Source organism: Harpia harpyja, chromosome 14 (assembly GCF_026419915.1).
Source record: "Harpia harpyja isolate bHarHar1 chromosome 14, bHarHar1 primary haplotype, whole genome shotgun sequence".
In the NCBI taxonomy this organism is placed as follows: domain Eukaryota; kingdom Metazoa; phylum Chordata; class Aves; order Accipitriformes; family Accipitridae; genus Harpia; species Harpia harpyja.
In genome coordinates, this window is record NC_068953.1 from 18,819,817 (window position 1) to 18,843,398 (window position 23,582).

Below are 23,582 nucleotides of genomic sequence, written 5' to 3' on the forward strand. Positions count from 1 at the left end.
TTGAGTATTCGCTTTGTTTTATTCAAACGCCAGAGGTGAAGTACAAACTGTAGTTACACGGCATTTTGTTTCCTTAAAAACAGTTCTCAGTTACATAATTCCAAACAACTTTCAAAACTAAGTTGTTGAACGGTTTTGCCTAAAATGTTTTTTCAATCCATTTAAAAAAGGATTTGAATTAAAGGATTCAGAATTAAAAGCAGTTATATTTTTTTCACTCTACAAAAAGGAAAGTGAGGATGCAGATACAGATAGTTCACCACAGATTCCCATTTTGAGGGGACTAAGCTTCTCCCAGAAATATCCTCAACTCCGAAGGCAGCTTGTTCTGAACCATTAGTGGGTCATTTAACCTGAAAAAAACTGAAATCCTAAGGGAAGTATCTGTTGCATCTGGCTACAACTGCATGTCACGCTGCTTCTTGGTAAGAACACAAGTATTACATAAAATTTACATGACAAAAATTAACAACAAAAATAGTGTCAACACCTCTGCAGTGTCCCTTCCTGTCCTAAAACATCCACTAGACTGAAAAGAACGATGAAAGTTTTATTTAAATAGCATGAATTAAAATTTTAGAAAAAGGGGTCAGTAAAACTTAAGTCCACGTATCACCGAAAGACAAAAAGTTGTAAGCAACAATTTTAATTCCTGAAACAAATAAAAAACATACAGGTCCTTTAGTGTTTTTACAAAGACTTTCCTAAAGGATTGAGTTAATTGTGGTGTAGAACAGAAGAGGGAGGATTGTTTTGCTGTGAGACTAAAAATCAAAGACAAAACCACAAGATGCAATACTAGCATTTGAGCGTATAACTTAAAAAGCAATGTGTCATGTGAACAGTCACTACTGATTACATCAAAAATATTACACATTTACTTCTTTCATCTCTTAACATTATAAGATAGGTTGGGCAAATACCTGGCACCAAAAAATTGATGCATGATAGTTCCAATATGTTAAACAAAATGTACTATATTAGAACATTAATATTTAAAAATTTATGTCAACTTCTCATCCAAATTCAGATGGCTTACTGCTTCCTAGAAATCCTGTTTACCCTTCTGGAAAAATGAGCAAATTACTGACTTCACCTTCTTTCACAGTATTCAAGGTGACTGGAACTTACTCCTAATGGAGAGGTGAAGGAAAGGCTATTACTTAAAATTGCATTCAAATTACTGTGACAAACTAGTGCCACATTTTTGCAGAATCTCCCAGCAGTGTCAGAGTATGTCCCAGTTTTTCCAAAAGCCTTCCAAAAGGCTTCCTCCCCCACCAATGTAACAAGTCACTCCAGCACCCATCCAGTTTCAAACACCAGCAGAAATCAAACACTGACCTGAACGTAACCCCCTGCGAGTCGTACGAGGAGCTAATAGTTTATTCACCCTCTACTAATTATAAATCTTGATTTCCCATTTGTAGAGTAACATTATTGTCAAATCTAACTATTGGCAGCACCTGCACTGCTGTTTTAGTTTCTAGAAAGAGCAATCCAGGTGCTGCTATATTTGCTATACATTTTAATTGAACAAGTGTAATATACAATTCATATTTAAACATTATGCCATCCAAGTCCACACAATGTCCATCAAATAAATCAATGTGATGTTGCAATAAAATACACTATCTGATTTATCTAATAAAGTTCCTCATCACGTATCATATCCGAGAGAGATCCGATGCCTTCAGTATCAGGCTGAAGCCAGAGGCAATCATCAGGAAATAACCAAGTGCGCTTTATGCGGGTGAGCATTCTGACAGTCTTTAATGGTTTGCAGCATCTGCTTGTCGAGGCCAGCCTTCTTCCTCAACGCCAGAGTCATATTCTTCTTCAGATGAATCTTTAGTGGGAGCCCTATAATTAAAACAAACTGATCAGATACTTTAGAAATTGAGGAAAAGAACGGAGACAGTTTCCATAGCTTCTGGTAAACATGCCACCTGCAAAGCGCCCCAATGACAAATGCTCTGACAAGCGCCCATCTGCTAAACGACCTTCTGATCTGAAAATGGTGCTGTGCAGATTTACACTACTGCCAGTATGCAGTCTCATTACTGAAAATCAAAAGGCTATTGAATTCAGTTAAGTCGTTTGATTTAATCAGTAAATTTAGTATTTCCAGCAAACATGAATGCTGGTGCTCTATAAAATCACTTAAAGCAACCATCAGTGTAAGCATAGTACTTTCCACTCCAACCATCCATCCCCTTTGAAACAGTAGGTATGCTGAGCCAAGCTTCAGCACAGACACAGATGAATACAAAGCACGTACCTCAGTGGACAAAGTCACTCAAAAAAGTTGTCAGGGGCAGAAACCAAGGCAGAGTTCCTAAATTTCAGACCTGTGTTGTTAACCTGACCCCTTCCCTCTCGACTCCATCCTTGTTCACCAAGATTTTTTTTTTTAAATCCGAATTTGCCCAGTGCTTTCAGCATTCCACAACATCATTACCATAATACAAACTTTACAACATTAAATTGATTATTTTAACAAGAGTTCAGTAAATCAATAGACGTGCCTTTGTGGCTCTCCACTGCTCCAAGAGCAATGGAGAAGAAAACTGCAGCAGCCTGGAGCTTGCATTAAAAAAAAAAAAAAAACACCTCAGTGGTAGAAAGTAGAAGGAGGAAGGAAAAAGTTCCATTTCAGAAATTTCAGTACAGTCACAATTAAAATTCAGATTTTTACTGTTAACTTATGATGCTTATAATTTACTTCTATTTCTACAGGTATACACACACACACACACACAAAAGGCTTAAAGTAACTTCATATATAAGTTTATTTTTAGTTTTCTATTTAAAAACTAAAGCGATACAAACCCAAAGTCTCTAGGACAGAATAGGCACTAATTCAGCTATGTACAGTATACAGAGAATCAGATCCTTTTCAGGTTGTGTGCATGGTTTTGTGTTTATACACTTGTTCCTACAGCAACCATCAGAATACCTGTCTAGCTGCGTTACTTGTCTGTTCTGATACTCCCATTATGGTTTTACCTAATGTATCCTGGCTCTTTTTTGCCTTCTACAACATCTTTGTCAACTTCCACGCATACAATGTCAGAATTGGGCACTTCAAACATGGGCTCCAGCAACAGCTTTTCCTACAAGAAAATAGAGGGAAAAAATATTTCTGTGTGCCCTCTTCTACATAACAATATGGTTAGCAAGTGATTTGCAGAGCTAGAGAGTTTTCTTGGAAGAACTCCGAATACCCGCAGTTTTAGAAAGAGACTTACTGTATCCATACAAGACCCAGAACTAAGTGAGGTTTTGACTGAAAATTGTCACCATTAGGTCCATACACACAAACGCAGGTAGCTTCATTCACTCAGTATGAGACTTAGTTTACTCACCATTATAGATCGAAGACCTCTTGCACCAGTTTTTCTGTCCAGGGCCAGTCTGGCTATAGCCTTCAATGCATCTTCAGTTACATTTAATTCACACTACAAAGAGAAAAACGCTAAGTTTAGTTAATTATTTCATTTATAACTTAACAGTGTGTTGAGTGGGACAGCGCAAGCACTACTGAAAATAACAAACAGTAGCTATTTACTTGTTACCAACCAGAAGACTTAACATTTAAGCTACGTACATAAAGCTTCAGCTACACTTTATATTTGCCTAATGTTACCAGTATTGACTATGTCCCTTTACGTACAACTAATACAAGTACATCTACAGTACTTGAAGTAGCTCTTGATGTCTATTAAGCAAGATCATGGATGTTCATTTGAATGTTAACATGAAGAGCAATTCAACCATTTCCAGATTACTTACCCCACAAGGACAGTTATCCCATCTAAACCAGTCAGGTTTTAATGAGTTAGCTTACTTTTTTTCAGAGTGGGGAGGTGCACATGTGGGAGGAAGAAGTGATTTAAATTGACATTTTGGATCACTTTAACACTGTATTTATAAACAAGAATATTGAAGAGTAGTCAAATAAAAATTCAAACCTTATCCATGCTGAATAGTGCCTGGTATTGAGGAACGACAGCATTTCGTGGCTCAGTAAGAATCCGTACAAGGGTTTTCTCATCTAGGCTGTGCAGAGGAACCACAACAGGCAAACGTCCCACAAACTCAGGTATCATGCCAAACTCAATGAGATCTCTGGCTTCCACGTGACGCAGCAAGCGATCCTTTTCTTCTATATCTTCATGTGGATCGGACTCTCCGCTTATATTCGCAAGATCAGCTGCTGCTGCAGCCCTTCTGCCTTTACCCATATTAGATGGTGTCCCAAATCCTAGATACTGCAAAACAAACATGTTACACTTACAGAACTATCATAGTTAAGTTTTCTTTATGTAACTAAATCATGTGCCACGTGCATAAAAAAAAATCTGGAGTGACTGATTATGTCATTACATATTAATTCAAGCTCAAGAAATTACTTATAGTAAAATTGGACACCTTGCACACCATGAATTTGTTATAACATTCAATACCTTCAGTAAGGTATCAACACATCAGACTGAATAAGTTTTTCTTAAAATAAAAAAAAGGTTAGTAACGTCCTGATAAGTTTGCAAATACCAGCAACACTAAAAAGGGCTCTTAAGAAGTGAAGCAAATGCATACAAGAATGCTTGCATGAAAAGCCACATTAATTATCATAAAGAGTAATCTGGATTTCAGTCACTCCCCTGTTAGAAACAGGGTGCACATTTTGTCAGAAAGCTGCAGTCAGAACAAGTCTGTTCCCAGACATTAATACACAAAACAGTGAACTGCATGACTAGGTACTTAAGGTGATGATAGCTTTTAGCACCATTTGCTCAAACTATCTGAGTATCAACAGTAAACGTTTGGATATCAGAAGAAAAAAGCTTTTTCTCAGTTTCATACTTGGTACACTGCAAATGAAAGAATCCTATTACAACTGCTAGAACTGTTTCACATATTCTGTTTTTAAGAAACGTAGGACATGACAATAATGTAAAAAGTTTACCACTTAAGTATGGACAGCAAGTCCTCTACCAACAGCTTTCAACCTTCTTTTCCCCCTTATTTTTTTCCTATTTGCATATGCCAAAAATTTCTCTGTGGCAGTAGAGACCACTGCAAGCTACTTAAGCCTACTAACAACAGGCTTGTTCTTTGCTACCTTTCTTAGGCTTAACCTCAGGTTCCCAGATAACAGATGGAAAACTGCTGCTCTACAAACAAACTTAGTGGGTTTACAAATATAGCAAAACCTTTAGGAGTCAGTACTGTGAGCAGTAATTAAGATAATAATTTCTCCATTCAAATACAGCCTGATGCACTCACTTTTTCATTTTTCCTCCGGCTGATAATTCTGTCAAGACCATTAAAAGCACCAGAAGCTACGAAGAGGATGTTTGTTGTGTCAACTTGCACTGTTTCTCCACGTAGTTTACGAGAATTCTTTTCTGGAACGTTTACTATTGTGCCTTCTAGTAATTTTAACAAGCCCTAAGAAGGAAAGAAGAAATAAGCAATATAAAATCCCACTGTGTAGCATCATATAAGATGACACACCATATTGTGCTTACTTTCACAGATGTATTTACATTATTTAATCCCTTATGCCTTTATAGTAAGTGTATAAAGAAATCGGTTTTCCATACGAGACAAACAATCCCATTCAATGATAGACAAAAATCTTTCTTTAATGTAACTCCCATGCACATTATAAGCTGCACTTAGTAACAAGTTGCTTTAATAATTTTGTCAAAATAGAAAATGTTATCTATTCTCGCCTACATTATGCAACTTTCTATCTAAATGCTGCAAGGACGTTTTTCAATTAAAATGTTTCTATGAAGCAGTCTTGAGTTGCTTTTGAGTTTTGGGGGTGGTTTTTTTTGGAATGAAGAAAGTTAAAGAGGAAAGATTAGGGTTTCAAAGGTTAGTAATTAAGGAACTGAAGAACTATGACTCTATACACTCCCGTGCTATTTGACATGATAGGATGATATGTAGACTTGATGGGCTGTTTGCTTACAAAGTGAAATCACTCCACAGAAGTACTTACTTGTTGAACACCTTCTCCTCCAACATCCCGTAACTGATGAATACCAGGAACGCTGCCAATCTTATCCACTTCATCCAGAAAAACAATTCCTGCAGTTACAGAAAATGGATTTAAGGAAGACTCCACTTTTTAAGAGAAGCAAGAACTTACACACAGGGAAGAACATAATTTAAGACAGCAGCAGTCTGTCCTACTTCCATACTGTAGGTTGCAAAAATGTATGCAATCTTGTCCAACTATGGACAAGAACAAAAAGTACAAGATATGCTTAGAGCTCTTTTCAGGTTTATTATTTCTGATTTAAAGTATTAAAATTCAGGTACATGCAACAGGACTATAAATTACAGAAATACTGGTGGTCTCAAAGTTTAGAGCACTTAGGTGAGATTAACAGTGTCTATGAATGAACTTCAGGAAACATATTGTAAAAGTCTACCTTGCTGAGCTTTTTCTACATTGTAGTTGGCATCTTGCAGAAGTTTCGCAATGACAGATTCAATGTCTTCACCAACATAGCCAGCTTGAGTCAAGGTAGTACAATCACAGATAGCAAAAGGTACATCTAGGCATTTAGCTAGAGTCTGAGCCAGCAAGGTTTTACCTGATGAAATAAAAACTGTATGTTACAACTTCCATACATTTCTTTAGAGCACACAAAACCAAATATTTACCACATGATCATCATTACTGTCCTTAGACATTTTGAATGATGCCAGCATGTTCATATATTCATATATGAATAATTTCCAAGGAAGCCAGTTTTCATAAACAGTGTTTTTTACATTGGCAAGCTGTATTTCTGAATTAGACTAATACTACACATTTGAGGCAGCTTGAAACGTATATAGTATGTTACACAATGTAAAAAACAGAACACAGGTACTTGCATAGATTAAAGATTAAATAAATCAGTAGTGCTTTGCAGACACTCGGGGTACAGTGCAAAGTCCAATTGCTCCTGCTTTGAAGTTCGGGAGAAACAAAATTAAAATATTATTTAGTGAATGTTCTTCCAAATAGTCTGCAAAATGCTATCACTTCAGCACAAACACTCCCACTTCTTATGAACATACAAATATAATTTCTCTTTTAACCCCCCTGCAACAGATCTGTCCCAGAGGTGACACAACACTTTCTAACTGCAGCATCTCAGCTTGCCATCTAAAGCAGAGAAACTTTAAATGCATTTTATTTCAGCTTAGTGAAAGTTGCATCTTTTAATCAGTCAGTAAATACAGGCAATTTAAAAAAAAAAAACACAAAAAAACCAAACAAAGAAAACCACATGACTATACCTCCTTCCTTTTCAAGGCCATTTAGCTCAGCTTGTTACCATGGCATGAAAGTACAAAAATCCCAGTTTGGAATTCACAGTTCAGCTTTTTATACACCAAATTGGAATAATCACAAGAGAGGAAAATCACTCATTAACAATCAATTCTAAGAAAAATCTGACACCTATAAAAACATGCAGCTGTATACCTGATCCAGTTGGTCCAAGCAGCAAAATATTACTTTTTTCAAGTTTTATGTCATCATTGGGTGAATCTAGTACTTCTCCTCCCCGTTTCTCCTGAGGTATCTGCTGGTTCATTTGTTGCTGCATCGATGCTCCTAAAGCATTACCGTGTGGACTGATTCCAGCAATCTGCAGTAGTTCTGAGGAGAACAATAATAGTACTGTTTGAGCACTAACAAGGTCTGCCATTACCTTAAATACATAATAAAAGCTTGGTTCTTCTGTTTTGTTCTGCAAACCTATAATTCTATCTGTACAGAAGTTTACAGATAGGACTGCAACAGAAACATGGCACAATTATTACAAAAACATGAGTTCCAATCATATTTTTGCACAAGCATATATTTTTCATATATGAAAAGAATTTCCAATGGTACAGTGGATTATCTAAAAATATTCCTCTACATTAAAAAACAAGATAAATTTTCAGTCCTTACAAATTAACTCATTTTAGCTGTAATTTTTTATGATTTTTTTTTTTAGCACGAGAGGAAATAAACCCAAACTGTTGATCTCTATGATGAAAAAGTACAGGAACTGTACATACAGTACAGTACAACAGGAATTGTTACATACCGTAACAATTACAAAAGCAATGCACAGGTCTACTCTCAAGATTTAAAGATTTGTCTTAGTTCAGTTATTACAGGTTTTGTCTCTACACATGGATATGGAGATTGAGCTGGATTTTCTTTTTTCAGAGCACTAGTTTTAATTGGCTTGCAGGGTACAATTCTGAAGATTAAGAAAATGGTTTGAAGAGGTGTAACTGGGCATACAAATTGATCTACACTAGTCTAAGGAAGAAGTTCAATAGCCAGGAGAGTTCCAGTGGACTGAAAATAAACATAACTGACATCAACTGGCAAAAAAAAAAAAAAAGGCATTCCGAGGTTCAAGGTGACAGTGCCTTTTAAGAGGACAAATACCCTGCAGAAAACAGTTGCATAACTTCCTTTACTATCTACCTCACATTATATTCTGTATGGCATTACTAATATAATCACACCTCAGATCTAAGTAAAAAAAAAAAAAATAATAAAAAATTCAATTTCACTCAGTCTACTAAGAACAATTCTAAGGACAGATAATTATTTAACCAACTTCATAAAAGGTATTTTTACAATTTACCTGCTTTCCACCTAGAACTAGACAGAGTCTCAAATCCTAGTCACCTTTGTTAAAAATGCACTCAATGCCATCAATTAAATTTACTTGCAGAAGAAAAGCAAGCAGGATTTTACCCAGCATTTCAAATGAGCAGTCACTAAAGACTATTCTACATTAACATCGAAAGAGTAGATATTGCAGAGGAGGACATGAGGAGAGAGTTCACTTACTTGTAAATCTGTACTCATCCTCCCGTCTTCTGATTTCTAATTCTAAGAGAGAGGATGAAAACAGTAATAAAAAATAAGTTTATAAAAGCTTATAAATTCTCCACCTCTTGCCCTCTTCTGAATAAATCTCATCACTGTATATGAATGTATTTCTAACAAGAAATCCCCACATGAATTAGTATTTATTGCTGCCAAAATTAACCCAAAACCCAACCTGCATGCTTATAAAATGACAGCAAGCTTTCTACTACTTAAAACAATAACAGTCTATTAACTCTGATTAGATTTTCACTTTTAAGCCACTTACAGAAGGGGAAAAATGCTATAATATAACTTTGTTTTGAAAAGTCTTCCTTAAACTCTCACATTTATATCCGAGTGTTACAACATAAGATTTCACATATTTCAAAGTACTACCCATTATAAATGTTCACTGCCAGTCCCTCTGGGTGTGCACCATTTTATCTTCCTGTGGATGGTCAGAAACTTCTCTGTGCCAGGTACACAACTGCTCTCCTACCATTACCAGAAAAGTGCTACTAATGTTTTCCCCTTAGTTAAAATACTTCTTTACATAAATTCAAAAAAACAAAGAAGATTCTGTTTGCTTAGCATACTGTTTATTGCAAAACAGAACAAAACACCTTAAAAAAAAAAAAAAAAGGTACGTTTTGAATCAGACGCAGTAACTTAATCCTACTTCCAAAAATAAATTAGATCAACATAGCTACACACTTACTCAGTAGCAACAGTACTGCCAAAAGTAACTCCATCTACACCTGCTAGATATGGAACAATACTATGGTGACCAACAGATGCTGCCAAGAGCAGCAAGTGAGGTTAGAAAGCTAGCTATTCATCAAATTCACTATGCAAAATATTGTCTTCATGATCTACATTGTTGCTTGCAGATTAAGCAGCAGATTTATCGTTAAGCAGTAAATGAGATTAGAAAGAAAACTTTAGGAGGCTCACTTTATGAAGTTAAAGGAAAATACCTAATAACATGCGTCAGTAAAAAATGCTAACCATGTAATAACAGAAGGCCATACCCATGGCATCATAAACCCTCGATTACTTTTAAATAAATCATAGAAGTTTGCATACAGTGAAAATTAAATGTAATAGAAATTCTTTTAGCTCATTCCAATTACAGAACATCTAGCGTCGAGGTAAAATCCTTCTCGGGTTTCTTACATTAGAGCCCTGAAATGGTAAGTTTTATTTGACCAGAAAAATACCAAACATAATACAAACCTCTCGGTGTTAAAGAATTCTGCTTTTCAACTTCTGCTTGTTGTCTCAGGTTAGCTGGGATATTATTGTAGATTCTCTTGTAATGATTGTACACAGCAACTGAAAGCACCTTCTTGGCAAAACACTGACCAACAACATATTTGTCGAGGTAGTTATAAATCTGAAAAATAACTCAATTTTAATAACACTTCTAAACCACCCTGCAGCAAAAAATAAAAAATAGTATATTGTGCCAAAGATGGACTTTGGTCCAAACCAACCATTACAGAACTGAGAAACAGAAACCCAACACCTAAAATAAAAAATATATTCCTGTTGATAAGTTTACTTAAAAACATGGCACTTAATCATATCGTGTCTGTTGGTTCTTCCCTACTAATATTTAAATCCATTCTTATTTTCACCCAAATTTGTTAGAGGAACAGAAATTTCAAGAATATTTAATGTCTTACAAGAGGACTATCCAGGAGCCACACGCAGCTTCAGAAATCACTACAGTCCACTAGGAACTGAGAAACACAATAAGCTCCCTCACTATTTGGGAAAGGGAAACCAAATAAGATGGATCACAGCCACAAGCTAATCAGCTACAGTTCTTGCCCAGAAACAGGACAAATAAAAGGTTCTGCAAAGTTCTGCAGCTACAGAAAGAAGCTGCTAATGTAAGGGTGCAGAATATGAGGCCACAGCAGGAAATAAAAGATACTACAGTTGGTGAGGGTTGAAGTTAGCCTCAGGGTCACAAGGAAAAAATGAAGGTACTGGACTTCAGTCACAATACAAAGGCAGAGGAAAATAAGCCCAACTACTTTTATTGGATCTACTTGTTCACTTTATCAGTGCTCTGCTGGGTCACATAGCTCTCAAAGGTTTAATCCTGAGCTGATCGTCTTTCTTGTTTGTTGCTCTGTCAAAGTAGACCATTACACACCTGATGCAGATTAAGAAGTAAAGCATTTCACCATGCTGTAATGCAAGGAAACACTGGGGTGAAATTAAGAACCATACCTTTTTCGGTGGAGGTGGTGGCTTCTGCTGGAATGCCAATTTCACAGCTTCTGCTGCTGACTCGGGCTCTTTAATGATGCTCTTTTTTGTGTCTGCCTCTGACAGTACAACAAAAAAATGGTGACACTTTTCACACTTCACAAAACGGGTGGAAGCTGCAGAAAAAATAAAACAAAATGACAACAGGAATTGCTTAGACAGCACTCAATCAACTGCTCAAGTTTGTCGTACACAGGACAAGCACCTGTAAGACAGCATAGCCACCTCTGTGTTTACACACTTCCCCTTTGTTCACCTAAGAAGCTTTAAAAGCAATTAGTGGACTATGAAATTTGACACAGAGGAAATGCAATTTGCCCAAAAAGTCTCAACGCAGGGCAGCAACCAAACAAGGGATTAAAAAGCAAAAATCTGTTTCATACTTATTCAGTAGTACTACACTCAGAAGAGGAAATTTGGCATCTCAGAGTGATGCAAAACTAATGAGGGCTTCTAACTATGCAGGAATTGTTCCTAACTCTCAAACTAGCAGGCAAAAAAAAAAAAAAAAAAAAAAAGTCATTTGGGACAGACTACTCTAAAGTGTGGGGAAGCAATCTACAATATCAAGGATAGCATGCAGCAGGTTCAGGAGAGGACAGCTGTGGCAACTCCCAGTCTCTGCATCCCACTGGCTGTGGAACAACACTATGGAGCATGTTCAAGTCACCTAAGCCCAGGACACAGAGCACAGAGGGGTCACACAAAGGCCTCCTCCCAACAAGAGGCAGTGCTGGTATGCAACAGATGATCAGGACTTTGATGTTTTGCAAGACCTTTTGATTATTTATTTTTACTGTCAAGAGTAGAACAAATTTCTTTCAAATTCCAAGAGCCAAACCCTCCTACCGCTGACTTTGTGAACTATGTCTCAAGAAACCATGTTATCTGCAAAGACTGGTTTCAAAAGCCTGCAAACTAGAACTTGCACTACTTTTTTTTCTCCTTTGGAAAAGCGAAGTTGAAATAATCGAAAATAGACAGTAGAGAAGAATAAATTTTTGTCGTGGTTTAACCCCAGCCAGCAACTAAACACCACGCAGCCGCTCACTCACTCCCCCCCACCCAGTGGGATGGGGGAGAAAATCGAGAAAAGAAGCAAAACCTGTGGGTTGAGATAAGAACGGTTTAATAGAACAGAAAAGAAGAAACTAATAATGATAATGATAACACTAATAAAATGACAACAGCAATAATGAAAGGATTGGAATGTACAAATGATACGCAGTGCAATTGCTCACCACCCGCCGACCGACCCCCAGCCAATCCCCCGAGCGGCGAATCCCTGCCCCCCCACTTCCCCGTTTCTGTACTGGATGGGATGTCACATGGTATGGAATACACCGTTGGCCAGTTTGGGTCAGCTGCCCTGGCTGTGTCCTGTGCCAACTTCTTGTGCCCCTCCAGCTTTCTCACTGGCTGGGCATGAGAAGCTGAAAAATCCTTGACATTAGTCTAAACACTACTGAGCAACAACTGAAGACATCAGTGTTATCAACATTCTTCGCATACTGAACTCAAAACATAGCACTGTACCAGCTACTAGGAAGACAGTTAACTCTATCCCAGCTGAAACCAGGACAATTTTGTAATTCAAAATAGATCTTTTCTGACCATACTACTATGCTATTAAATGCAAATCGTGCAACAGGACTGATTTAAAGTAAATATATTAGTAAATGTATTAAATTAAAAGCAAAGTAAATGTAGCAAAACAACCACATGAAAAACGTCAATGTCAAAACTTCTGAAATCATAAGAAGTTTTTAGAAAATGGCTTGAACACTGTAGTACCACCTGATTTTAGTAACAGCCTCTAGCAACAAACAAGCTGCTTATTTATAACTTCTTGTTGCCTCCCATAGAGCTGGCATCAGCAAAAGAGGAGTAGGTGGGTTTTTATTTTAATATTAAACACACGTTATGACTGGATAAGTATGACCAGCAGATTATTTTAAGAATGTAGCACATAATACTGTGACCATCACAGCTTTATTAACTCTACTCCAAAGAAAAATTTGTGTAACAGCTGGAAAGTTCTCCTGGCAACAGTCCAAATTACTGTTATCTGCCTGATGGGAATGCAATGGAGAACCACTTGCCTGCACCCCTCTTACATAACTGTTATTTACCAACAATACTGTAGGGCAAAACCCTCAAACTTTCTCCCAATGCCCACTCAAAACACCTCTGATATTCTTAATGACTACAGTGTCATGAGGCTGTTGCCCTTCCTTATGCAATGCTAATAGTCAGCTTTATTAGGATGGAAGAGCCATGAGAATACTTGCCCCCTTTATAGATCCATGGGAATAGTTAAAAAAAATAGAAAATAAAGAGCAGGCTATTAAGAATACTATTGTGCATCTTTAAAACATCATTCACTGAAAAAATTATTGTGCAGAGTACACTTTTATCAATTACTTCAAGCAGCACAGAGGAAAGTTATTAGAGATCTTTCTCATTTCAGCAAGACCAATAGGGTGCGTGGTTACAGAGAAACTTTGACATATGGGGTGCCTTGAGGAGGAGGCTCAGTTACCAAAACACAGCTGTGAAACTGGCCAGTTTCTATCATCTACACAGCAATCTGGAAAAAAGTATCAATACAAGTTTTAACAGAACAAAAAAATTTGAGAAGTTTGCTCTGAAATACAGGGATACCAAGTTGAAGCACCGCTATCTCCCTAAAACTGAGCATTCAAAATTGCAAACAACTTTGCTATTCTTAAATACTGGCATGGTTTTATATGTTCTTTTAGCAAACACAAAAGCACAGAGGCAAAGAGCCTTCATGTCAAATCACCTCACTGTCATTAAAATGTCTGCAAATATTTACAGTGTGGTAAAATGTAAGTCAAGTGTTGTTTTTGATTCAGGCAACATTACCACAGAGGCTGCATTTGCAAAGAGATTTCTAAAGTCCATAAGAGCTGACCTTGCCAAAGAGAAAGGTCAGGTTTTTACAATACATACAGGAAGCCAAAACCACCGGAGGATTAATCTTAAAAATACTTGTAGGGTTGAGATAATGGGCTACTGTTAAACCGCTGTAAGGTAAAAAGACATCAAGAGAAAGAGAACAGGGAAGCTTCTTGCCTATTAAGTATGTACAGTAGCAGGAAGTCTTGCTTTGGAGGATGGGAGCTAACCTGATGGCAGCAGGTGGAGACAGTAAAAGCAGTGCCTAGATAAGGCTTCTTATGTCAATCAGCTTTATAGCTATTGGATTTCACTCTACATCTGAGGCTCACATCTTATTTCACTGATCACAAACCTCTCCTTACAGATTCTCACAACGCAAAACAATACAGGAAGTGAAGAGAAAGTGTGTCAAAGCAAAATTCCTTTTGGTTTTCATCATATTCTTCCTTAACAGTTAATTACTGGAAAACCACTGCCAAGCATATTCTTGTGCAGGATTTCCAGATACAAAGAGAAGCCCCGTTAAAAAATAACTCCACTGGACAACCAGCCTTTTTTTCTTATTAGTTTTTGTTTTCTTTTTTAAAATAATTTTTAAGATAATTAGCTCTTCCATTTTCCAGCTGCTTTATATTCTACAGTTTGGCTGGGAAGCAGTGTGCTCAAACTAACAAACTAAAACAGAAAGACACAGGTCCAGAGAAAACTTGACCATGACTCACAGGAATTTCTGAGAAATTAGAGCAATTACAATCATTGGTTTAATTTTTTTTTTAAGTTACCAATTAACAGAAAACTGACAGCTGTTCTCAAGATGAACAAAAAGGTCTGCTCTACTCCATTATCTGGTGACACTGTACTTAGTTTAAACTAGTAACAGACTTCATTTAAAGGCTGTAAAATCCTAAAGCCTCAGAGTAGAACATGCAAGGATAAGAAAAGTAGATACATTCAATTATTCACAAGAAGACTTCCTCATGTTTTGACATTCAAGCTTCTAACAAATCTGTCCAGCTGCAACACTGATTTTACAAGTACAAAGTGGGTTTCCAGTCCCAAGCTGTTTACAGTAGCTGTGCCATCCTGATACCGCAATTCAAGTGCGGTATCACTACTTGTGAATTTGAGATTGCATATACCAGACATTTTCTCCCATAACGTTAGTATGAATGAATTCTCTTCCTATGAAAGTTTTCAAGCATGCTTAAAGATTCCTAGAGACACTGACAATATACTAAATCACATCTCTGCTTTCCAGGGATACACAGTGATTGTTCTACTCTGGGGCAATGCTTGAATGGTATTTCCAGATGTCCTGGTTTCAGCTGGGATAGAGTTAACTGTCTTCCTAGTAGCTGGTACAGTGCTATGTTTTGAGTTCAGTATGCGAAGAATGTTGATAACACTGATGTCTTCAGTTGTTGCTCAGTAGTGTTTAGACTAATGTCAAGGATTTTTCAGCTTCTCATGCCCAGCCAGCGAGAAAGCTGGAGGGGCACAAGAAGTTGGCACAGGACACAGCCAGGGCAGCTGACCCAAACTGGCCAACGGTGTATTCTATACCATGTGACGTCCCATCCAGTACAGGAACTGGGAAGTGGGGGCAGGGATTCGCCACTCGGGGGACTGGCTGGGTGTCGGTCGGCGGGTGGTGAGCAATTGCACTGCGCATCATTTGTACATTCCAATCCTTTCATTATTGCTGTTGTCATTTTATTAGCGTTATCATTATCATTATTAGCTTCTTCTTTTCTGTTCTATTAAACCGTTCTTATCTCAACCCACGGGTTTTGCTTCTTTTCCCGATTTTCTCCCCCATCCCACTGGGTGGGGGGGAGTGAGTGAGCGGCTGCGTGGTGTTTAGTTGCTGGCTGGGGTTAAACCACGACACCAGATAAAACCACAAACTCCAGTAACAAGGGGAGCAAACACACCAGTGAAGTGAGAGTGCTTCAAAATGTCTCTGTCTCCTCATGAATCATCTCATAAGAATATAAATGAGGTTAAAAATCCTTCCACTGTTTTCAACCACACCTAGTCCATGGAGAGGCCAACATATTGAACACCACACAGGTTGTATTTCTAGTTCCATCAACTAGTGCCAGATTTTACAGAAAACCTTGTTGCCTATAGTTTCGAACAACAACAACAAAAAAAAGCTTAATATTTCTGGGAAAAAACAGTAGCTGAGGACTGATCCTTTTATCTAACATAAATAAATATACTGTTATTATAGAATTGTCTTGTGATTCATGATGTTTGATCATTTTTATTAAATATTATTTTATATGAGTAGCAGCAAATAATAGCACATCTGCTCACTATCTTCACCAACTGCAATATTAACAACTGTTGAACAAGTTTAAGCTGACCTTGTATTAAGCTTCTTAGTGCACACGTCTGATTATGACTTGATACTTCCTCCCTGAGCCCTAACAATGGGTATTTGCTTTCTGACAACTGTTTTCTAGGCTGGTCTCATTAGCACTGAAATAAGGATAAACGTCTTCAAGTCTGATAGAGCCTAAAGCATAACTGGCATTAATTTGGACTGTACTTCAAAAAAAGTAGCTATTGCTGCTGGACACCAGGCATCTGACACATTTTGGATTTTCTATTTGGACTTTCCAGCCTCCTATTTGGAATGTATTATGGATCTGACTTCACCATAGAAGACCATTCTAGTAAGCCATCTGTCATATACTAACTCCTCAGCTGGATAAGCACTTTGGTTACACTACATGCAGGATTAAAGTTTTATTATTTAGTAAACAAAGGACAGACATTACAAACATACACATATATAAGTATATATTTATATAATGGACAGAAAGAATCATCAGTAGTTAAATGGTATTGTTTATGTGAGCATCTCTTCCACTGCATAAAATATAACAATTTTAAAACTGCGTATTCACAGTTGCGGTCTGAATTCCACCGCCATATTCGGCTCCACCACACATCATAGGAAATTACACAAATGTATCCAGAGAAACAATACATGCTTATGCCAACGTGGCCAAACTAAACATAAGAAAATTTTTGACATTGCATAATTAGGTAGGCTAAAACTTAGCTATCAGGCCTAATCACAAATATAGTCACTTCAGTGTCTATTTAAAAAAGAAAGTATTCATTAAAACTTACACACAAAGGTCTCCACGTGTGTGCACAAGTCACCACACTTTGGGCAGCGCAGCTGGTTCCCTCCTTTCCCAGAGCTTCCAGAGCTTGTCTTTTTACCACCCCCCTCACCGACAGACTTCTAAAAAAGATTTCCAGACAATTAGCCCCAAACAATGGAGCTGTTACATTAGGCATTTAGCAGCGTATTTATGGAATCCAGTAATGTGAATATTGCAATAGCTGAATGACAAAATAACTATTGTCAGGATTTTTTAAAGGCTTTGAAAACTTAGAACAACACTATATAAACATTTGGAAGTGTACACACATCTGCATTTCCCACGTCTACCAATTTTGGATGCCCATGGAAGATGCATCCCATATCCACATTAGAACTGCTTGACTGGCACTAGAACAGCAACAAGCTAAACTGCATCAAGAATGTTTTAATAGTATATTTCAATGTAATTTATTCTAACACCACAGAAGAAAAATCATACTTATAGAGTAATTTCATTATCGCAACTGTGTTGATTCTAAGGGTTTCTGAAGCCACAACTCTTCTCACGTCCTTGACAGATGTAGCTATGCTGGCAGATGGCTGTAGGGTAGATATGGCCTATAAAACAAGCATCTCAGAAATTGCTTGGAAATATTTTATCTTTTACTTCTAAGGCAGAGTTCCCTGACAGAGACCTACTTGTCTTTCTCCATGTTACCTTGCTTAGTGGTGTTCAAGGTTAACATTTTTTAAAACTCTATCCATTCTATGCCTTCATACTTTGATTAATAATAAAAGCTATTATATTTTAGGAAACAGCAAAGATCTCTCTTCCCTTTTCTAAGGCAGTTCCCCATTTTTTTTAAACCTTGCTTGCCTACTCATTTCTCCTCACAACCCTTCTCAAGAAAAAGACTATTAAATTTTTTTTATCTTCCTTCTTTATTTTTTTAAAAAGTTTAATCTGAATCTTCAGAACACACCTGTGTCATCTGGACAGTACCTCAGATGTTACAACATGCCATACTAAGGCAAAGTTATTGCCTGTGAACTCTCAAAATCTTATTTGCTGACTAAAGAGCAGTTTTATTCTCAGGTAATCATTTAACTGAAGAAGCTGTTTATTAACTATAATTATAGAGAAAGACTAGGATGAAAATAGATTACAGTTTACTGACAAGAATAAAGCTAGTCTCCTCACAAACTTGTCTTGCTTAATACAACTACCAAAACAGTGCTGAAAACAAAAACACTTTAAAATGTACTTCCTTTAAAAAGCCTACTTGGACATAGCAGGCTTTTGAAGGAGAATAGTTCTGACTACTACTCTTTCCTGCAATCCTGAAACCTGTTGTGGATTTATAACATTCTACGAAGTTTTCAAGTGTCCCTTTATGCTAGGCAAAAAGATTTATAAAACCAGGAAAAGCATTATGGGATGTTTATAAGGTTTGTCTGCTAACATATTCACAATACAATTTTTTTCTTCTTCACTGTCAGTTGTAGCAATTTGAAGGATCAGAAATGTCAAGAGTTAGCAAAAATTTCAAGAAGATTCTAATTTTAAGTAAGGAAAAAAAAATACTAAAAACATTTAAGAAATATTTTATATAAACTATTGAAAAACCTAATGCGTGGAGATTACCTTGCTTCCATCTCCAGAACCCTCCTTGCTTGCACTGTCCTTTGAAGCAAAATAGGCTGGTGTTTCTGAAAAGTTTCTAAGAGGAATCCGTCTTAGGGAACAAGTTTCAAAAGTCCCAAGTTTTCCTAAAACAGGGATGCGTGTACGCCCACAAGTAATACCTAAAAAAAATGAAAACATGAAAATTAAACATTAAAAATACTCTAGTTCTAATCCCAGTGCCACCAAATGCCAGAATTTATTTACATTAAATGGAGCTCAAAGGTGTCAGCAACAGAACATCCAAATTCCAGTTATCCAGAATAAATTCTCTTCACCACCTTAATGTTCATCTCATTAAAAACTGCCTGGATTGTCCAAAAATGACCCAAAAGTAACTCCAGGTCCTCTAGCGTCAGATAATTGAAAGTCCCATTGTGTCATGAAATAAGGAACATCCCAGTTATGAAACTGATCCTCAGAATGATAAATACAATCAACATCCAGCGCTTATTGTGAAATATTTCAACCCCTGAAGTAAAAGAGAGACCTTTGAAGTATCTCCATATTACGCAAAAATTACCAAAGAAGTGTCTCAAACTCACAGACTGCACATCTGGATTTGGCTTTCACTTGTGATCTCTACTAAAAACTGGTTTCCAGGAATTTGAGGTACTGCTTGACAAAAAAAATTGTCCTAAGGAAAACTGAAAGGTAGTGTCATATTTGGCATGTGCTGACAGACAGGCACAAGTAAATTCAGCATAATCTTAACTTTGTTGAAATAGCTTATGGCCAACATGAAAAAAACCTCATTGAGAAACTAAACAGCCTTTTCCTCCTCTTGCAACAGCGGGTAAGATTACATTTCATGGCTAGGTATGATGTGAATCAACATATGTCCTGCTTGTGATTGCAACATCTCTCAACATAGGCAAGAGCCTGGAATCCGTATCTCACCTCTCTCTTGCATTTAAAGTGGCAAATTTCTCACTTGCTCTCTGGTTTTGATAAGAGCTCTGTGACTTGCCAACAGAAGAGCTATATAGCAACAATAACAATTAAAAACTTATTGACAATATATGGTTTTACTGTTGGAAAGATGAGAGAATCCTATAGTAAACTCCAAAAACTCTTCTGAAAAAAGAATAAAAACCGTAAGAAGGGCAAGAGGAGTACAGTTCATTTGCTTTGAAAGAGATAACAATGACAACTAATATCTGGAATCTTAGTTGAAAGAGGACATTTAAGAAGAAAAGCATTATGGATGAGCCTAAATTTACCAGGAAAACTCTCACAGGCTTCTGCAAAGTCACAACCAAGAAGACAGTGTCAAATGAGATTTGAAGTTGTTTTATTAACTTACATGCTGCTTAAGATTCCTGAACTTGAAGATGATTTGCAGTTATTTTTAACATGATTAAAAATGTAATCTTTTAGAAATCTGTAATAGCATTACTTCTGTCTGTAAACGTGAGGGAGGAATAACGATCAATGTGCTCACCAATTTTAAATTCCTCCGCTGAGTGCCACTGCAACACAGCAAGATGCCTTAGATTACATAGGATAAACTATGAAAATAGCCCCGTACACTTAAAAATGCTGGCTCACTTTCACAAGCAGTTGCGTTCTTTCAATTGAATCTGCAGAGAACTCTGAAGACGATGTGCGCCAAGTGCACTTGTCAGCAGAGAATAAGCTGTGGTGAGCATTTACAATGCAATAGCTGTTCCGCATTAATTCCCTGTCTTGGGGGCTTATTCCTCATAGATGGTTCCTTTACCAAGATTTGTTTTACCACTTCTAAAGGCAATTGAGAAAAGGCCCCTTAACAAAATAAAAAACCCATCTCACCTCCCCTGAACAAAACTCGAAGTTACACAACCTTCCTGCAATACAGGAAGATTTGGCCTGGGGAGAAAGGATGAAGCACTAATACATTTTACTTCTCAACTCAAGCATTTTACCACTAAGCACTGCACACGGACTAAAGATCACTGATTTTAATTCAGAGCACACCTGTGACACAGAAAATGCACTGAAATCTGCACTGGATGAAGTATAACACCATACACAGTGTCAAGTATTGAGCTGGTTAAGTGCCACATTATGGAGTATGCCTGTCTATTGATCAGAAATGCAGCAGCTGTGGGGCATTTGACAGGACACTGGCAGCAGATCTAGGCTAGCCAGCAGCATTACACCCACATTGTAACGCTTTTGTTGCTGTTAAATTCACTCTCACAAAAGTCTTAGCTGGCCAGCCTTTTGGGAACATTAAACTCACACTGCTACATGTGCTGAACTCTAAAGGGTGTAGATAGGCTAAACTAGAAAGAAAAGAAAATAATATCCTATTACTGCTACATCAGCTTGTGGCTAAATAGGAAAAGCCTTGTCCCTGCGCTTATCATGAGGTCTGAGTGATACTTTTTTTGACAAAATATCATCGTACAATTAAAGAATGAAGCAGTAAGAAAGCTATCACAACTATTTTCTTGCATAAATAAGCCCAGAGGCAGATTTTCGGGAGAAATCAACATTCCAGGCCAATGCCTAGCAACTTCCACTGAATGATCCAGATACTGATAAATGTTCAAATATGCAACAGCTGGCTAGCACAGCAGTATTTGCTCACACACACAACTAGCAGTCAGGGCTTGGGTGGTTTTTTCAAACAGTAGACTTAAAAGACATGTACCTAACATAAGAATGTTGGTAGCAGCAATAGCATCTATCCAGGGAGTTCAGATTAGTGTGTTAAGACATAATGGGAGGCTCCTTTACACCTTATTAACCTTTAATTGATACTCGAGGAAAGAAATACTGACTTTTGGGCCAAGCTTCAAATATCTTGGAAGAATCTATTGCCCAAGGAAGTGACAGGGAGACTGTGACAAGACAATTCTCCTCTGTCACACACAACACTTGATCAACTAGACTTATCTGTGCACTCTGAATACTCTCAAGTTTGTACCAACCAGCAATAATAGCAAACAAAATACCTGGCAGAAGACATAATCCATTACAACAACAAAAATGCACCAAAATAAGATTTTTTTTTTTTTATTTAAGAACTTTCATGGAAAGCTGATGCGTAAATAATCTTATTACTCTGTATCTGTGTTTTAGTCTCATTTATTCTTTTACACGTCACTTTTAAACCTTAGTTCTGACAAAACAATACAATTTTTTTAAATAAAGATAATCCTAAAGTTAATTCAGAATGTTACTTGCTTTAAAGTTTATTGCTTCAGTGGGTTTACACAAGGCCAGACAGGCTGAAGTTGAAAGTACTGGTTTAAGCCTTTCAGCATATGTGACGTCAAGAGATGTAAACGTAAAGTCAACTGCAATGAGTTAACTCACCTCTCGAAGGTAATAAATCATCTCAGGCTACTGCTGAGGGTACGACCATTCAAAACCCTGACGCAAATGTGGCAGCAGTGGAGATTTTCAGCACAATTTGGGAGTGGTCTGCCTTTCACTAAAAGCAGCACGGGGTATGTCAACTCTCACTACCCACAAGAGCACCATGAAAAGGACAAAAGTAGCAAAAAAGTAACAGCCTCCCTCCCCTTCAACTTCCAGTAAGTGGTTTACACAGTCTCACCCTTCTACCAAGTTGGAAATAATTACTTTTTTCTAACTGAGCCCAAGTCTTTATGAGAAATATTTCAAGTTTAGGTTGTAAAAAAGGCAGGCTTTTAATCAGTCAGCTAATTAGGCTCATTAACTAGCACTACAGGGTAACGCACACTGGACGACTGCTGCTGAAAATCACTTCTGTTGAAATAAACTCCGTTCTCGCATTACATCTCCCGAAAGGTATTTCAATGCGGGCTAATTATCCAGAAATTCACACCGTGTAATACTACCCTTAATCCTGACGCGCCACCGGCCGTCCCCTCACACCACCCAGGGTGACACTAGCAAAAGATTAATGAGGGGGAGGGGGGAAGAAAAGAAAAGAAAAGGGCCGAGGCAGCCACCCGCGGCCTAACCGAAGCCCTTATCGCGGCGCTGCAGCACGGAACTCCCCGGGCCGGCTCGTCTCGCTGCCGCCGGAGCGCGGCTGCTCCCCGCCGACACCGCTCCGGCACTGACCCGGCGGGCCCCGCTCCCGAGAATCAATCACCGGCAGCGGCGGGGCTGGAGGGGCGCGGAGCGGTGACAGCCGCGCGGCGGCCCGAGGGAACGCCGTTTCCCCTCAGGGAGGCGGCGGGGAGCGGAAGGGGCCGCCGCGCTCCAGGCCCCGTGAGGGCCCCGGGACGGAGGGGCCCAGACCCCCCCGGGGCCGGGCGACGGCGAGAGGAGGACGGAGGTTACCTCTCCGCGCGGAGGGCAGCGTAGAGCCCAGGAGGCGGGCGGCGGCGGCGCAGCTGTGGCAGGCGGACATGGTGCGGCCGCAGGCCCGGCCCGCTCCCCCCCCCCCGCCGCCGACTAGGCCTCGCTGGCGGCGGTGCTACGCGCCCCACCCGCGCCGTAAACACCCCCTCCCCCGTGCGGCGCCGCCTCAGTGACGGTAGCGCGCTGCCGCCCGCCTGGCGTCACCGCGCACACCCCGCGGACTACCGCTCCCAGCGGGCAGCGCGCGGGTGCCTAGTTCGCCGCGGTCCCGGCGTCCGCGCGGGTCCTCATGGGAGATGTAGTCCTAGCTGTGCGGGGAGGTCGCCGGCCCCGCCGCATTGCATCATGGGAAATGTAGTCCGGACGGCGGCGGG

The 23,582-nt window shown here is 38.6% G+C and overlaps 1 protein-coding gene across 2 annotated transcripts; it reads right to left on the bottom strand.

Annotated features, from left to right (window-relative positions):
• Positions 1–23,334, bottom strand: CLPX (caseinolytic mitochondrial matrix peptidase chaperone subunit X). Of its 2 annotated transcripts, XM_052807499.1 has the most exons (14): positions 23,188–23,334; positions 18,880–19,040; positions 17,255–17,372; positions 11,144–11,298; positions 10,136–10,295; positions 8,879–8,920; positions 7,502–7,678; positions 6,456–6,620; positions 6,020–6,108; positions 5,293–5,457; positions 3,975–4,274; positions 3,369–3,461; positions 3,010–3,116; positions 1–1,863 (listed from the first exon to the last, which is right to left on the bottom strand). In XM_052807499.1, exons 1-14 carry the CDS (start codon positions 23,255–23,257, stop codon positions 1,773–1,775), a joined length of 1,893 nt encoding a protein of 630 aa, XP_052663459.1. In that variant the 5' UTR covers positions 23,258–23,334; the 3' UTR covers positions 1–1,772. The 2 variants fall into 2 exon arrangements, with proteins under 2 accessions (XP_052663459.1, XP_052663460.1); XM_052807500.1 differs by lacking the exon at positions 8,879–8,920.
• Positions 23,335–23,582: the final 248 nt, after the last annotated feature.

Coding starts and splice junctions, on each gene's coding strand:
- CLPX (XM_052807499.1), bottom strand. CDS start 23,257: ATGTCCGCCTGCCACAGCTGCGCCGCCGCCGCCCGCCTCCTGGGCTCT. Junction 11,299..17,254: donor ACACGTGGAGACCTTTGTGT/GTAAGTTTTAAT, acceptor TTTTTTCTGCAG/CTTCCACCCGTTTTGTGAAG. Junction 1,864..3,009: donor AAAGAGCCAGGATACATTAG/GTAAAACCATAA, acceptor TTTTAATTATAG/GGCTCCCACTAAAGATTCAT.